The sequence below is a fragment of the Larus michahellis genome, chromosome 2 (assembly GCF_964199755.1).
Source record: "Larus michahellis chromosome 2, bLarMic1.1, whole genome shotgun sequence".
In the NCBI taxonomy this organism is placed as follows: domain Eukaryota; kingdom Metazoa; phylum Chordata; class Aves; order Charadriiformes; family Laridae; genus Larus; species Larus michahellis.
In genome coordinates, this window is record NC_133897.1 from 43,352,173 (window position 1) to 43,369,078 (window position 16,906).

The 16,906-nt window shown below is 36.5% G+C and overlaps 2 protein-coding genes across 14 annotated transcripts in view; one reads left to right on the plus strand and one right to left on the minus strand.

Annotated features, from left to right (window-relative positions):
* RARB (retinoic acid receptor beta) overlaps window positions 1–2,006 on the plus strand; it is a 333,265-nt gene extending 331,259 nt beyond the window's left edge. For all 7 annotated transcript variants that reach the window (XM_074575050.1, XM_074575051.1, XM_074575053.1 and 4 more), the window contains one exon: window positions 559–2,006. In XM_074575050.1, the coding sequence (XP_074431151.1) occupies window positions 559–755 (197 nt within the window). In that variant the 3' untranslated portion in view covers window positions 756–2,006. The remainder of the gene's footprint in view (window positions 1–558) is intronic.
* A 50-nt stretch (window positions 2,007–2,056) lies between these two features.
* The window catches only part of TOP2B (DNA topoisomerase II beta), a 67,157-nt gene continuing 52,307 nt past the window's right edge, over window positions 2,057–16,906 (minus strand). For 4 of the 7 annotated variants that reach the window (XM_074575044.1, XM_074575043.1, XM_074575042.1 and 1 more), the window contains 13 exons: window positions 15,306–15,501; window positions 15,047–15,138; window positions 13,724–13,879; window positions 13,499–13,582; window positions 12,236–12,433; window positions 11,741–11,885; window positions 10,351–10,509; window positions 9,325–9,535; window positions 8,737–8,819; window positions 8,312–8,422; window positions 3,554–3,670; window positions 2,760–2,857; window positions 2,057–2,545 (listed from right to left, as the gene is read on the minus strand). In XM_074575044.1, coding sequence (XP_074431145.1) covers window positions 2,384–2,545; window positions 2,760–2,857; window positions 3,554–3,670; window positions 8,312–8,422; window positions 8,737–8,819; window positions 9,325–9,535; window positions 10,351–10,509; window positions 11,741–11,885; window positions 12,236–12,433; window positions 13,499–13,582; window positions 13,724–13,879; window positions 15,047–15,138; window positions 15,306–15,501 — 1,812 coding nt within the window. In that variant the 3' untranslated portion in view covers window positions 2,057–2,383. The remainder of the gene's footprint in view (window positions 2,546–2,759; window positions 2,858–3,553; window positions 3,671–8,311; window positions 8,423–8,736; window positions 8,820–9,324; window positions 9,536–10,350; window positions 10,510–11,740; window positions 11,886–12,235; window positions 12,434–13,498; window positions 13,583–13,723; window positions 13,880–15,046; window positions 15,139–15,305; window positions 15,502–16,906) is intronic. The other 3 variants (XM_074575045.1, XM_074575049.1, XM_074575048.1) reach the window with 3 other exon arrangements.

A 16,906-nucleotide genomic window follows, 5' to 3' on the forward strand; every position in this document is an offset into this window, starting at 1 on the left:
TTCACAAAAAAGCATCCTTTTGCCTGAATTTGTTCTCTTATAAAACAACGGTTTGTTAAGTTCTGATTCTTATTTCACAGTTTTCTATATGGGAAAGAAAAGGCCCGACGTACATCGCTGCAGGTCTCTTACAGGATTCGTCTCACTTATTTAACACGTCAGCCAGAATTTTTGTCATTCTGCAGTCTTTGCAGATCCAGTACAGATTAAAAACTGTCAAGTATAGTCCAATTTATAAAGACATCCACGTGATCATGGTTGAATTTATTTTTTTCAGTATCATTTAATGCCATTTTGGCTCCTTCTGTGAAAAGCAGCAGTACATCCAATTTACCTGTATTGTAGTATCAGTTGCTATGTCATAATTTTAAATTAATTTGTTAAAGGAGTCCTTACCTAACTCCTTTTTCTTGTAATGAATTAAGTCGTTCACTTACGTAATTTTGTATACAAGAAGTCTAGGAGACACCGAATCCAATTAAACCTGAAATTACTACTAATGATGCTAACAAAACCGAATCATGCTAATGGAACGGACTTTTTGTTTTCCTTTTAAAGGTGCAGAACGTGTCATTACATTGAAGATGGAAATCCCTGGATCCATGCCACCTCTTATTCAGGAAATGTTGGAGAACTCTGAAGGACATGAACCACTGACACCAACCTCAAACGGAAATACTGCAGAACACAGTCCCAGTATCTCACCTAGTTCAGTGGAGAACAGCAGTGTCAGTCAATCCCCTATGGTGCAATAAGACATTTTCCAGCTACTTCAGACATTCCTAATACCTTACGTACAGGGATGAAAAGCAAGACAAACATTTTTACTGCTGCTTAGTTTCTGGACTTAATATATATCTATATATGTATATATATATAGATAAAAACTCAACAAGGACCAAGAAATTTTTCATATGTATCGATATATACTCCTTGCTGTTTAAACTCTTAAACCTAGAAAATGCAAACTTTTGAAACTCTAAATCAGCCATTTCATGCAAAAAATAGTTAAGCTTCTGTTTTCTCCTCTGAAACATTCAAGATTGCATGGTGACAAGACAGATCTCAAACTTTAAAGTCTGGTTGCATTTCTGATGACTTTGTACATACAAATGTATGGCTGTACTTTCTATACTGGATGTTTGGTGCTTTCCCTTTGTCTCCCATACCTAAATCGATCAAGACACCAACCGTATGAAATGGACTACTGTACACATCCAGAAAAGGAAGCTGAAAGGACCGTCTGATTTAGTTTAATATGAAAACTTGTCTTTGATGCCCTCAATTTGCATCTCCTTCCTTGTAAAAAGTATACAAAAAAAATTCACTGCACTAGCAGAAAAGACATCAGTATCAGCATTAACTGCCAGATCAGTTACTCAGATGTCATTTGTTCCACTGTTAATGTCACTTTAAAATTTAAAGAAGCGGTTTCTTACCTGGCTGGTGACCTAGCTCCACGACTAACTAACTCCGACACTTCTGCAGTAACGATAGCCTCCAAGGCAGAGACACTTTTCAGTGTTACCATGTTTTTGTTTACTTGTTCTCAAGCCATTAGGGAAACTTCATGGGACGATAACCAGCAGAATCATTCGCAGCTTTTGAATCGGCGAGTCTAGGGTATTTCCCTAAGAACCAACTGCCAGGAATTAGCTGGGTTATCCGGCCTTCCAGGTGCTAGGGAAGTACAGCTAGGACTTCCAGAAACACAAGGAGAGAATCTGCCTTCTTGGCCTTGTTAAATCACCATGAAGCAGAGTGAAAACTGTGGTAGAATGGTTAACAGATTTAAAGTGTCAGTTTCTTAGGTTTCATTTAAAGCACTAGTGGATTTTTTTTTTTATATATTCTAGCAAGTCTGTGATGTACTTTCACTGGCTCTGTTTGTACATTGAGATTGTTTAACAATGCTTTCTATGTTCATATACTGTTTACCTTTTTCCATGGAGTCTCCTGGCAAAGAATAAAATATATTTATTTTAAAAAAAAAAACCCAACTGTGTAGAAGTAGTCCCTCTAGCCCAAATTTTACACACACACACAAACACACACGGTAGTTTTCCATTTTTTTTAATGTTTAAACTTCATTTCAAAAAGCAGGTTTGCTGTTTGCAACCATGACAATTAAAATGTGCTTTAGCACAGCTGTCTAGAACATCTCTACAAGCCAGTCAGACAAATACATGACATTTCAATGAGTAAAAAAGAGCATAAAACTGTAGGTGTAAGAACAAAATGTTAAAATGCCTACACACAATAATAAAAACCATCAATTACATTATCACATAAAATAAGTCAAATGTACAAAAGTTTGCGACAGAAGGGACAAAAGGACAACACAAGATAGTTGTTGGAAAACATTTGTGTGCTCTTTGGGCACTTAATTAAACATATCAAAATCATCATCTTCATCAGACTCTGCAAAATATTTAACTTCTTTTCTAGCCCGGCCCGTCCGTGGCTTTGGGGCAGTTTCGGAGGCAAAGCCTGACTGAAAGATTTCCACATCAGAATCCTGGTCAAAAGCGGCCTTCTTGGATTTCTTTAGAAAAGAAAAGAGAAATCAGTTGTGATGCTGCGTATGTTTTCCCTTTTAATATGCAGAATTGAAGGAAACGTTTTTGAACTCTTAATTTCTAAACACGCCTAAACCTCCATTATCATAATGGCAACCTACAATACGAACATGTACCTTTTATGTAAAGTAATCCCTTAGGTTCTTTTTACAAGGAGAAAAGAGCAGAGATGGAACTGACCTTGCTTGGTGTCGATTTAGGAGTTTTCTTCCCAGGGTTGTATTCACCTTCATTTTCTGAACTGGATGCTTTCCTTTTCTTTGCCCCTCTACCTTTTCCTAAATGAGAGAATATGATTTAACTTTGTTTTCTTTTATTTTTTTTTTTTTTTTAAATAAAACTCCATAGTTCAGAAAACTGAAAAAAACCCAGTGAAATTACTTTAGCATGTCTACATGGTAAAGTTTAAATTTAATTTACAAGTCAAGCTTCTTCACAAACGGCGGTAGAATACAATATATTTCATTTTCTCAGTTTTAAATCTTTTATACTTCTTCCAAAGTTACCGTTCACCCTAGCAAGTCAAGCTGTTGGTTCAGGACAGGGACAAGCTTCATTAGATCAATGACTTCCAGACTTCTGAAGTTCTACAAGTCCTCAGTCACCTTCTGTACTGATTACATAGCATTAATTCACCTTCCTCAACTATTAACTGAGATACCACAGAACTGTTTTAAAAAGCCAGAAATGGCTACTTACTAGAATTACTACCAAATTATACTGTCTCGCAAAAAGCTGAGATCAAAGAGTAAGCAGTATTCAGTACAACTGATGAACAAAAAAAGGGCCAGGGAACTATTAAATACATTCCTCACAGAAAAGGCTCGTGGCTGAGTAATCTACTAATGATTAATTTACAAAGAAATCAATGTGGTTCTAATTTTCGAGACGCTAGTTCTGCTTCCTCATAAAAATGATTGTGAACCTGTGTCACAGAGAACACAGTTGTGAGCGTCGAGCAGCAAAACTCTTACCTTTGGGCGCCGCAGTCTTCTTTGGAATGCCGAATTCTGAGTCTGAGTCAGAGTTCACAGTTTCCACCTTCTTGGCCTTGGGAGCTCTTTTAGGTTTAGGGGGCGCATCAAGTTTTGCTGTTAGAAGTTAGAGATACTAAATATGTTAACTTCACAGATTGGTTAGAAGTATTACATTTTATTAGATGCACCGATTAGAGCATAAATGGCAGATATTAAAAAAAGATGAGCTGTTTCAGCACTTGGGCAAAACATACTTCGGCTTTTATGCTAAAACTGCAGGGAATAAACAGGAGGTTTCCTTTGTCATACTTTGAGATGTATTAGTGCATTCAGTCAGTTCCAGGGGTTTTGAGTAAATATTTTTTCATCTTTTTGAGAGCATAAAACAGGTTACCAGTAATTAAAGCAGCAACAGAAGTTCTCCAGGTTGGATACTTTAAACGCGTTCGGATACATTAGGGTGTTTACAGATACAGCTCGCTGCTTGTGACATTTTTGCCTTCACAGTGGTACAACTGCAGGCAACCTTCCCCATGATTACTGCAGGAGTTTGAGAGACAGGGCATCTGACCCTGTGACGCTGTTTTCTGTCAATCTCAGTGAAAAGGAACCTCCCTTCAGAAGGACAGGAAGGGGACACATCTGTGGATTTTTTACAGAATTCCAATTACTGCTACACAGCTAGTCTTGCCATCTTTAAGACAGTCATTGCTATGTTCACACAATGGGTGACAAGGGATAGCATCGTAGACTCATTTAGGTTGGAAAAGACCCTTAAGATCATCAGATAACGTGTTCTATATGCTTACAGATGAGTCAAATCTTTTGCAGAATCCTCAGATACCCTACTGACCTACATGCTGTCAGCCATGAATACCTCAAAGATGATGAGACACGTAAAAAACACTCCAGGTATCAGGAATGTGGACGTTTGTGAGAACTCAAGCTTTCATTTATGGCATCACTAGGGGAATGCGATCAGACAACAGAGTGTCTCCACAAACTTTTTGGCTATGATGCTTTAAACTACTACCTATGGGTAGTCCAAGTATTGAGTCCTGACAATACAAAAAATAAAGCTGCCTTTGGCACCACGGATGGCAAAAAAAATGGTGTTGGCTATGGCATCATTTCAGATAAGACCTGGGGAGGGAAGCAACAATGCTTAAGATGAAGTCAGGAACCATATGTGAAAGCAACTTGAAATAGGTCTCTCTAGGTATCTCAACTGGGAAAAAACAGCTGTATTAGTGTAAAGTAAAACTAAAAGTAAGCCCCAAAGACCTACCAGTAAGCCTGGAAAAAGTACACAGCGACTGAAAGCAGAAGGAATACTTTCTAGAAGCATCCCCAAAAGTAAGCAGGTAGTTATCAGTAAAGGAGGGCGCAGTGTTATCTGAAGGTACATGATTTTAGGTTCCATAAGGCAATTAAGTCCTTTATACAGGAAAAAGCTTTACCAGCATAAGAAACATAGACAGGGAAAGGACAGGCACGGAAAGGAAAGATTCAGAAGTTTCATCAACTTGAAGATGACAAGCAGAAATTGTAACCAATCTTAGTAGAAGGGATCCATTTTAGATCTAGGTGACATTCAACATCAGGAGCTGAGGTTTAGATGTCCTCCTACCGGATTGTGTACGTTTAGGACAGGTAATTGTGCCTTGCACAGTTCCTCATGTTGTTAATGTGAAATTTGGGTACCAGACAGAAGCCAAGTATGCTCCATTGGCAACTACTACCCAGATAGCTGTAACTATCTTCAGCTGGCCCTGAGTCCTCAAGTTTGTTAACTGGTGCTAGAAAAGGGGCAGACTTCTCACTGACAACCAAGGAACTGGGGAATGAAAAAGAAGTATGACACACTGCCATAAACACTAGACTTGTCCTTCCCTTGAAGCAGAGCCTGTCATCACTGGTCAACTCCTGTGAAGCCTACCTGCCAAACACCAAGTCCAAAGGGCAGCACACCTCTTAATTGTTATCTGATGGCTAAAGTAACTGTCCGTGGCTTCCAGAACATGCATCTCCCTCTGTACTAATTCTAGTGGGATTCTGAAGGTTAGATTAGGTTAGATTATATACACCTAGTGCCTGCACAGGTGGTAAGGACCTGACAGCAATTAGACCACCATCACCTCAGCCAAGCTTCCGGTAGGTATCATGACATGAAATGGAAATTCTGTAGTAGGGTCACTGTAAACAGTTTCTCAAGAAGCCCAAGTTTTTGGTAGAAAATCTAGGAAATGCATCAGTCCTACAGCTGATGTGAAGGGTACACCTCACTGCTAGAATCTCAACAGCTGGGCTGGTCAAGGTGAGCAGCTGCTCATAATCCAGAGTTAGACTGCTTTTCAGATTTCCCTTAGGCTTACTATAAAGCGCTAGAACCACAGACCTCTCAAATAGTGCATGGAAAGCAAGCTCAGTAGTCTCTTGATCCTCTGTAGTGAACAGCAGAAGTCAAGAGATTTAATGTCAAGTTGACTGAAGTCTGAAAAGAAGCTGAACTCATACCTATTCCTTTATTTCTTCTCATTGAGAGGGGAATGTGGCTGTATAGATAGCAAGGCACAACAAATGGTTCTTCAGTTTCAGCTTTCTATTCTTACAAATCCAAGCTCTGAAGTCATAGAAAATCAAACTCTGGAACAATTGTTTCAGCCACACAATAGGCATTGCCAGCGTGAGGGTGAGCGGATGGAATATTACAATACCAGAAAATGGGTTTTGAAGGGGTTGCTGATACAGGGCATGAAGATGGACTTAGAATCAAAGACTACTACAAGGATACCAGATGACCAATGGACTAAGCATGCCTGGCTATCACTGCACTGTCAAACTGTGATCATGAAACTGTGGTCATGTCTAATCTGGGCAAAGGAGAAGAGATGAAAACTGGTGAAAGCAAGTTGTCATGCTTGCTTGTCATGCACTAAGAGGGAGACTGTGTCCCTAAAGCTACCCTGAAGACAAAAATTTAACTTTAGCTTGAAAGAGAGCCTGTTTACACCTATTTTGTGAGTGTAAAGGTTAATTAGAAACTCAGAAACAGCTGTATTTTAAGGTTTCAAGTTAGGTTAATGATCACTCATCACATACAAGCCTTCAAAAAACAGAGGGAGAAAGAGATTGAATGTTAAATTGTATCCATGCTCAGCTACTGCATACACAGATCTCTCTTGTACTTACTGCAGTACAGGAGTTTAACATAACAGACTATTCTATTAGCGATCAGCTATTTCTGTAAACAATCTTCATATATTGTATTATGGAACTTTACTAGCTGAAAGTGTTTGAGAAGCATTCAGATATTCGCCGATTCAAACAGTTTACAAATTAAATTAGACACAATGCAGCAAGAAAGAGATTAGAAATAGGAAAGCAACAGGGGAGAGGATGAAAAGATGCTGTAATTCACTGGTACCTAATATATAACACAAGATATTTCTTTCTCATTTTTAAGAGAGCAAGTTAACTATTGTAACTGGCTGCTTTCTTGCAGATTTCCTTGAGATATCTTTTTGGGGAAGAATTAATACATTAAGTTCAGCTGCAAGTTAGTCAAAAGAAGTTTTAAGAAACAAAGGCCACAGTATCACAGGGTGAAAAAAAAGCTTTTGGAGGACAGAAGATTGAGCAGCAAGAAAAAAAGGAAATTATCTGAAAGACATAGAGGAAGAAAGGCAAAGATCTGAAAGGAACAAAATCCCCAGCCTATCATGTGCCGAGAACTGTATTTTATAACTTATTTAAACTACTCTTAGTAAGAAAAAACATTATTTTCACCATTAATTACAGCAAGAGTCTAGCATAATCTTTAACACATATTTAGAAACAAGTGCAAGTCTTTCTCTTAAAAGTAGTACTAACAACCGATAAACCAATATTCCCCAAGGCAAACAAACCTTATTCCTACAAATACCCAAGCACAACCACAGAAACAAATCCAAATAAACACGTTCCTCTTGGAACTGCCCTTAATTACTCAATATAAGATCCTGCAAGATGACAGTTTTAAAAGCCTGACTAATAATTGAAAGAATTTCTACCTCTGAAGTTCAGCAATATAAAGATGGGGGAAGAAGAAGGAAGGGGGACACCTAGACTTACGCAGTTTTTCTTCCCAAGTAACTGTTACACATGATGGAGCCCTGCTTTCCTGGAGATGGCCTACCAACGGGAAGTAGTGAATGAATTCCTTGTTTTGCTTTGCTTACGTACGCAGCTTTTGCTTTACCTATTAAACTGTCTTTATCTCAAACCATGAGTTTTCTCACTTCTACTCCTGATTCTTTCCCCTGTCCCACTGGGGGACAGTGAGCAAGCTGCTGGCTGGTGTTAAACCACGACATCTACTTAGGACATAAATATTTCTTGGGGATCCCTCCTTTGCACTTGCTCTCCTTCTTTTTAAAGTAAATAAGTTAGATCCATTATAGAAGACTATTTTCAACCCCAAGGTTATCTTGTTTTGCTTACTCCCTGAAGGTAAAAACCTCACATTAGTTAAACTAATCAAAAGCTGAGCACCAACTCCATACATGGGAAGTATTAAGTTTTGACACTAAGTAGCTAGCGGAAAGAAATAATATCATTAAGGAGCTGGAAGAAGTTCACACAGTATGCTGAATTTCACCAAGTTCAAAATAAATGAATGCTGTTCCCACTTTGAAGATGTGAAGAGACAATGCAAAGGTGGAGGAGATGAGTTTTAAATAAATGGATTAGCTTACAGGACAATCCTACACGTACCCTTTTTAGCAGCTACTGTTTTACTTGGAATTTTCTCTGTTTGTTTTGGGGCAAAAGATGATGAGAAAACAGGAGCAGAATCCTCTTCATCACTGTCCAATTTTGTTGTATCTACAATCACAGAGTATGTTTAGAATAAGATTCATTCACTGCTATTTTAAATCATCACTATGAATTACACTCAAAACTAATCTCAAAGAAGTGCTTCTGATACTACAGTCAGGCTATGGATATACTGTGACTTTCTTATCTATGAAACAAGCTTTGTTCCTCTAAGGATCAGAACCTCCTTCCCCCTTCCCCTTTATAAATCTGGACATCCTTCTTCTTTAACTACCATGTGAAGTTTGTGTATACCACAAACTACCAAATATATTCCATAACCGTTGCTACAAGATTAAATAGATCAGTGAAAACAAGCTCACCATCATCTGTCTTCTGAGAGTAAGATGGAAAAGAGAAGATGTTCCCAAAATCTTGATTTTTCTTGTCTTGAGACGTTTTTCTACTTCCAAACAGGAAAAAGAAATTATATGAGTTGCATGAACTATATACTGAAGCATGTAGCCATTATAATATCCATATTAGAGTAAATTCCTGTTTTATCACTACAAAGCATTTAGAGCACTTTTGTGTATGCTTGCAGCAGTCAAACCCCTAAAATCACCATTCAGTCATGAACTTCAGGCATTTAAAATTAGCAGAATTACAATTTTTTTCAATAGTTCCATATACCAGACTGGCACAAGATGGAAAACTAAGAATCCTCCAAAATGCAGTTTAACAGAAGATATTACTGACAGCGTACCATAATTTGGTAAGTCATGTTTACCTCTTCATAGGTCAACTGCAAGGCTGAGATAACTTAATTCCTCCCCAGAAACGTATAAATTTTATTTTACATGGCGCATGTGGAGTAATAACAGGTTGATGTCTCTCAGTTTCACTCAGAGACTTCTGCATTCAAAAAAAAAATTATTAGTAAAAAAATACTGCTGAGTTCCAGTACTTACTCTGGAGATGGCTTCGATTTGGCTGGGGAGAAGTCATATTCATCTTTTTCTAAACTGTCTGAGGGAACAAACTCATCCTCTCTGTCATTTGTAACTGGAGAGGATTTTACTTTTAGGTCATCCAAATCATTATTATTGTTGGCATCATCATCATCATCATCGGCATCATCTTCTTCTTCGGAGAAGTCAAAAGTATACTTGGGCCTCTCAGCTAAAAAAACAAACAAACAACAAAAAAACATCACACATATGCACGTTTCAAGATAGTTGTTTATGTTAATACATAAATAAATTAAAGGGGAAGTCACTGAACAAGCCCTGCCTCGGAGTGTAAAAGACTGGGGGAAAAGAAATTTGTTTGAGCCTAGAAGAATAAAACGACATAATTTAAAGTGCTACCAAATATCTAACACCACTTGTGGCTTGCTCAGATACCTTCAGCTAACGGCATTACGGAGGCACCACTGCATAAGCAATTTTATGTAATGAAAATCTTGAAGTTTTTTTTAATCTATCATTGGAAAATTCTTCCTAATCAAGTGCTTGAAAAATTCATCAACAATTTTCCAGAAAAATCTGTGTGTTTTTCTTAAACAATCAACATTTACGTATTTTCCAAACTTTCAGTCTCTGGTATTTTTGCCTTTCATGTTCAGAATTTTTTTGATATATTTTTACTAGCCATTTGGGCTTTTGGGCCTTATTTGACAGTATAATTGCAATAGAGTAATTTTTTATGTTTGTAATGGTTTTATCTTGTCTATTTCTTGTATAATTCACTAGATTTTTGAGAGTAATTTCTATTCTAGTGTTTAGAATAAGGGAAAAGATTTATGGACCAAGTTACAAGATCTTTCATATCAACTCTTATATTCCTGGTCTTGACATTAAGAGTTTTTTCCCTAACTGCACAGTGAAGAAAATGTAATGCAAGCTATCCGTAGGAGATAAGTCCTAAAGGAAGGTGATGTAGGCTTGTAGTTGAAACTTTCAGTCACAATGCACAATTCACAAAAGCTTGAGTACCTGCAGCTCTCCTAAGCAGAGAGTCTCTTGGAATAATCACGGGCTCATTCTCTTCTAAATCACTTTCAGACTTGGATTCATCATCTGACCATGGGTTTCGTTTCTTCACTTTTTTTGCACCGGATTTTGTAGATGATGGTGTTCTTCTTACCCTAGTACCTGCCACAAGTTAAAGCATTTACTACAGTCAGGGTAAAAAGTATTTTAATCTTTTTGTTTATGATGCATAAATTTAGCATAAATTTTTATCTTTAAAAGTTCTCCTCTAAATGTTGTAAATTTTCTTCTCCTTCCTGAAGAAAAATTTCATGTGATGAAATTATTTCACGCAGAACCTGACCTGCTGCTGCCAAACAAATCTGTTTTATGACTGAAAAACATAAAAGCCTTTAATTTGAAGTTTTAGCTACTCTGCAGTCAAACTTCAATTTTTTTAAAGGTTGATGGAGTTTTCCAGGAAAAGAACAAGCAGTTTTCCATTATTCAGGGAACATGATCAGGAACAGTTATTGGAAAAATCCAGTTAACATGGGAAGCAGAGGATACCCTATTGGGGGGTAACAATGAGGTCAGTCAATGGCAGGGCAAGCTCAGGTCAAGCTGGGCTAATTGGCTCTGGCTCAACGCTGGCTAGGATAGATTTGAGCTGCATGTAGACAACTCGGTCATAACTGTACTCAGTTAATCTATTCAGGTTGGATAATCCTCTGAATAATTAAAAACAGATCTTATCTCAGAAGAAGTATTTGCGTAACCACTTTTTATTGCTTTTTTTAAAAAAAAAACCCTCGTACTTAAACCTTCTCTTCTGTCTTTAGCTTTCTTTTTTGTCACTGCCCCCCATTACTATGTATTTCTCAAACAGTAATAATGAATTCCTAACAACAGAGGAAAAGGAAAGTTAACGTAGACATTGGTTAGTCTGCCAAGCCATAACATCCATAACTTTTTAAAAGTCAGAATGAATGAGCATGTAAATAGGAAAATATATTTATTTAATCAAGTTTTACAATCTAAACTATTATTCAGACTGAAAGTGAGTGCCATGTCCTTCAATGTCAGAGGGCATGCAAACTAGAAATTTCAGTTGGCACAGAATTAGTCTAGTTATGTAAAAAGAACCTATTTTTCTACTCACAAATTCAAAGATTTAGACCCTCAAAAATCGAATGTAGAAAACGTAAGATCTGCTACCCCCAGAAAAGCAGTTTACAAAACAAAATTTCAGCAGAATACTTTCAAGTGTTTCCACACATCTCTTTAGGGAAGAAAACCAGACGAAACAGTGATTATTGTGGTATATTTCCCTTCTAACTGTGTGTTAAAAACATATTTAATGCCCCAGTAGTATACACAACTAAGGTTAACTGTGACTGTGTGAGGATCTTACCAGGCTCCTTCTTCTCTCTCTTAGGTTTAGGGGTTTTAGTTGCTGTGGATGAGGTATTCAGTGAGTCATCCCCGCCACCCTCAGCTGGCACACCACCAAATTCTTCATCAAATTCCATTTTTATTGCTAGAGAATCAGTTTCACCCTAAAAATATAAAAGAGTTGGACAAAATAAAATAAATTACATCATTATATTTCAAGACAGAACTGGAACAGTTTTGTAGAAGATAATAAATGAAAGTAGACTAGCATATTGACATTTGTTGAACAGTCTTGGAAAGAAGAAATCTCAATAAAAGCACCTGAAAAATAAGTAGTCACAAGAGGCTTGCAAATATGAAAGAAATCTAGTACTAACTTCTTCATGCATTAGGTCAGCAACGCAGTATAAATACAGCATTAATGAGGTCTAGCTGTTTGGATTTATGCTACTAGAGTAGCGAAGTATAGCAGTTAAATAATAAATAATCTAACTATAGCAATAGTTTGATTTACCTTTTTCTTTTTCAGCAGTTTTCTACTGGCATCAGCTTTCATGGCAGATGTAATCTGTGGAACTATTCTTCTGCCAAATGGTGACGGCATGGTCTCTTCCAACTGAAGCTTCTTCATCTTGGGTTTACCAACTTTGCCTTTTATTGGTTTGCCAACCATGCCAGCCAAAACATCTTCTCTTTCCTGTGCTTCTACTTTCTAACAAACAAGGAGGGGAACACATTATTTTTAAATGAGGCCAAAGTGGACAAGGTGATTATTTAAGATTCACCTCCTTTTCACATGAAGCGTAAGACTTCCCTTAATTCTCACTTGAATTGTAACACGCTTTCCAGTAAAGGAAAATCAACCACTTTATCTTGGTAAATTCTTCATTACCCTGTACAGTTAAAAACTACACTTTTATTCAAGATTAAATAAATATGAACTTTTGGACACTGCTAGACTGAAAATCTTTCTTTTATCAAGTTTCTGTTTCCCATGGACGTGATTGGGTACTGACGTAACTTTTCAGTATTTCAGCATTTAATTTAAGCAGCTAGTTTCTAGTCATTTTTAAGGCACATTTTCCAGTCCTTTAACCAGCTATTTTTTCACAATATGAGCTGAAATACGGACATCCAAACAGAACACTTCCAATTGCAGCTGTACCACAAACACACAGAGAAACAAAACAAACATTTTATTTGTATTATCCTGTGTCACTTCAAAAGATTACATCAGCCCTTTTCAGGCCACATTGAAAGCTGCGGCTCAGCAAGTTATCCACCAATAAGACTTCACCATTTCCCAGAGTTACTGATGAGGCAAAGTAAGAGCCCCTCGTATAGTACTTATTATGGTCTACACACTTCGTTCCTACATGTAGAGCTTTACATTTGACAATACTTATTGCCTCACAACCAATTAGATCATGTAGAACTACTATAGTTATTACCATTACGAGTTACTGCTCCCAGTTTTTTTGTATCACCTGAAACCAAATTTTCTCCTGGTAATTCTTCTTTTACGATCACTGACTTGAAAAAAAACCATTAAATTATACAGGTGCAAGAGACAATCCCTGAGGAACACAACAAGGAACACAAATACCCAATACTGATTTCCCACTTATCACTATATTTGGAGATCTATATGCTTTTAATCCAAAATGCGATCATTTTAATTATTTTTTTGCTTGATTTTTAATACTTTTAATTAATTCTTTTAATCAAATTTATTTAAATTTAATATTTTTAGAAAGATGTGTAAAATAAAACATACTTCAAGCTCTTCAACAAAGGCCGCTAAATCTTCTTTCCAGAGATCTGAAGGAGATTTCCTTTTAAGGTCATTGAGTTCTCTCTCCTAAAACATGAAAGTAGTATGTAGAATGTCAGTTACTAAGGTACAACTAAAGTAAATACTATTGAAACTGACAGTATTCACAGTTAGGCACATCAGTGATTACTGTATCATTTCAGAACAAGCCTTCCATGGTGTACCAACCTTTGAATCTCTCTGCTTAATTAATTCTTCTACTTTCTCTTTTGTGAGCGACCACAGGGACATGTTTAAGATATAGTTGAAGTCAGGACCAGAAGTTGAGCCAGAAGCAGAGGAAGCATCATCATTTGGGTTCTGTGGGTCCTCCTCTTCTGCTGCCTGAAGGAAAATATTCACAAATATTAATAATCTTAGCTCTATTCATGAACTGTAACACTGCTCCAAAGCATCGTCACAGAGTAGTAAGGTGTGCCCTCACAGATTCAATAACCTTAACATTTTTCTGGACCTTTCCAAAAGGCCATCTTCCTGTGACCTTCTATAGTTGGATTATTTAATCATTTGATTTAAGAAAATAAGTCTGAACCTGATGCTAGCCGTATGCCTTGTATGCTATTGGCTACATATATTGGTTCTGTCCTCGCTGTCTCACAGGGTTGAGACCTTTGCCATTCAGATATTCATGTACATGTTTCTTTAAAAATGAGCACAGTCTTAGATAAAAACTACTATCAAAGCTCTGAATGTACAAACTGTGGTTCGGAAGTGGATCAAAATTTCTCACAGTAATAGTTTTGTTCCAAAATACAACATACCACATGGAGTTAAAATACAGTAGCAAGAAAACCCCGAAGCAAATCAAATGAGAAATGAAAACAACTAACGAAGGCAGTGGCACAGAAAAGGGGCAGCTGACAGAAATTTGAAGTTGCTTTTCAAAGTAGTTTCATCTTCCCATAGTAAAGCATGAAATTAAACTTGTCATATATCTCTTTTGGAACAATAAAAAACGTCTTGGGTTTTAAAAAAGCAGAAATAAATGTAGATCAAGGTCATATTTACTAAAGTAAATTCAGAAGTCATAGCTTTATAGTATTCATGTTTCATTACAGAAAACTGATGAATAATTTATATATAAATAATTTTGCAGTTATACGACAAATAAATAATAAGGGGAAAATCAGTTATACGTGTGGGGTAAGTGATGCAGCATTTTATGTATCAGCCACTCAGAAATCAAATTGCCAGTTTTGATTTGGGTGCATTAAGAAATTAAATCCTCTGCATTCTCATTTTCAGACTTGAATTATCTAGTTTTCTTCCTAGAATTATCTGTATACGATACCAATACTATGTGACAATATTTTTGTACAAGCTTAATGTACTTTTAAAAATGGAAGCCAATAAGGAGTAATGAATAATCTTTTTAAAATGTTTTGTGTGTTATAAATTAAGTTAGACTACTAGAAAACAAGCATCTAAATAAATTGATATCATTTATAACATTAACAGAAACAAACATATCCACAGATTTCAGATTATTACCTTTTCCTGTGCTTCTTTCCAGGCTTTTACTGGATCAGATTCATAACCTCTCTGGACCAACATCTGAATCAAATCTCTTTTTGATCTGTTCTCTACAAGATACACACACAACCAGGGGAAAAAAAAAATTAAAAGAAAGAGAGAAAAAAAAAATCAGTGTCATTAAAATAAATGTCTTATATGCAAGCACACTCTACTATATTTAAATCATTTCCAGATTTTCCCCCACTGTTACCAATTCTAACTTACATTTACTCACCTATGGTAATTTTTCCTTGTATCTTCTCTAGAATGAAACGAGCTTGATTGTTAAGCTTGGTAGATTCTGCACCCAACATTCCCACGAGCCATTCCTTGCGTAAACTATAATAATGTAATCGCAAATCGAAGAACTCCTTCAAGATGTCTTGCACAGTTTCATACTTCTTTAAACATCCCATATGATCAAATAGCACCTATAAAATACATAATATACTGCTTGAGAGAGATTGCATAACTCAATCTAAACTTTGTGTATGAGTTTATTTCTATTGCACACACACAGGCACCATACAACAAGTGCTACTTTGAAGACTGTGAACTCAAACCTGCTATGGAACAACACAGCACATAGCTGGGCAGATTTTATTTTTGTTCACAAGTACATTTAATATGAGATTTATGTTAAGATGTTAAAACAGGAAGACAGCTATATAAAAAATATGCATGAATTCAGTTGAATGGCTAATTTTACCTAAATATTAAAGCACAAGTTCAGTAGCACCTAATGGTTCACAACTATTTAACAGAACAGTTGAAAAGCATCTTTAATAACCTTTCAGTTCAGCTGTGAAATCTGTCACTTTTCAGCTGTGAAAACTGCCATCCTTCAAGTTCAAGCACAAACAAAGTAAGAAATCATTTTTACATCACAGATGGAATCAATCCTGCCTGACTTCTGACATCTCCAGTTTAGACATTTATAGGTGAACTACTCACCCTAGGCGCCCTCTATAGTCAGCTGAATGAAATAAGCCCCTCCAGAGGGCAATTCATCTATCTAAAATACCTATTTGGGAGCTGGCTGAACAATGACTAGCTCGCATAACTTTTTAGGATGCTTACAGTAGGGCAGATTAAGTCTTACACATACACAGAAAACAGCCCTTACTATTTATTTCAGTAGGCAGAAAATGCAGGAATAAGCTCCAAACCATTTTGTGATCTGTTAAACATTCATTTGAAGACAGATTCTCACAGTAGTTCATATAGTTGTTTAAATATGCGAGAAATACTATCACCTTGATTTGGTAGATTCGCTTTTCAAGCACAATCTACAAAACAGGTTAAACAAGGCCATTTTCCTCTTCCAATTCTATGGTCTTTAATTTGTTTTTAACCTATTTTCACATAGCTTTTGATTTATACACTAACAGCAACAGTAGTGGTATTTTTACTTTGTGATAATATCTGAAACCACTATCTACCATAAAAAATAATAGAAATACATTCTCTGAAGACAGGTCATTTGGAAATATTCTGGCAGCAATTAACTTACAATTCAAGTCCCTCTCATAATAGACAGACATGTATATTTACTCGCATTCTTACTCCCATCTTGCTACAAGCAGGATACACCAAATGAGTAATTTACATCTCTATTACATCTTCAGCATCTTAAGAATAGTGTTTTCTACACATTACAACCTAAAATGGGATTTATGTTGGTGGAAACATTGGATCATTTAACTCCTATTAGAGGAGTAATAGTCCTGCATAAAATGCAATTTTGAAAATGTAACTTGTCTCAAGTTTAAAACTCGAAATGAATTATACTATGGCAGATAGTTATTTGTGTGATCTACTTTAACTTAACCACTT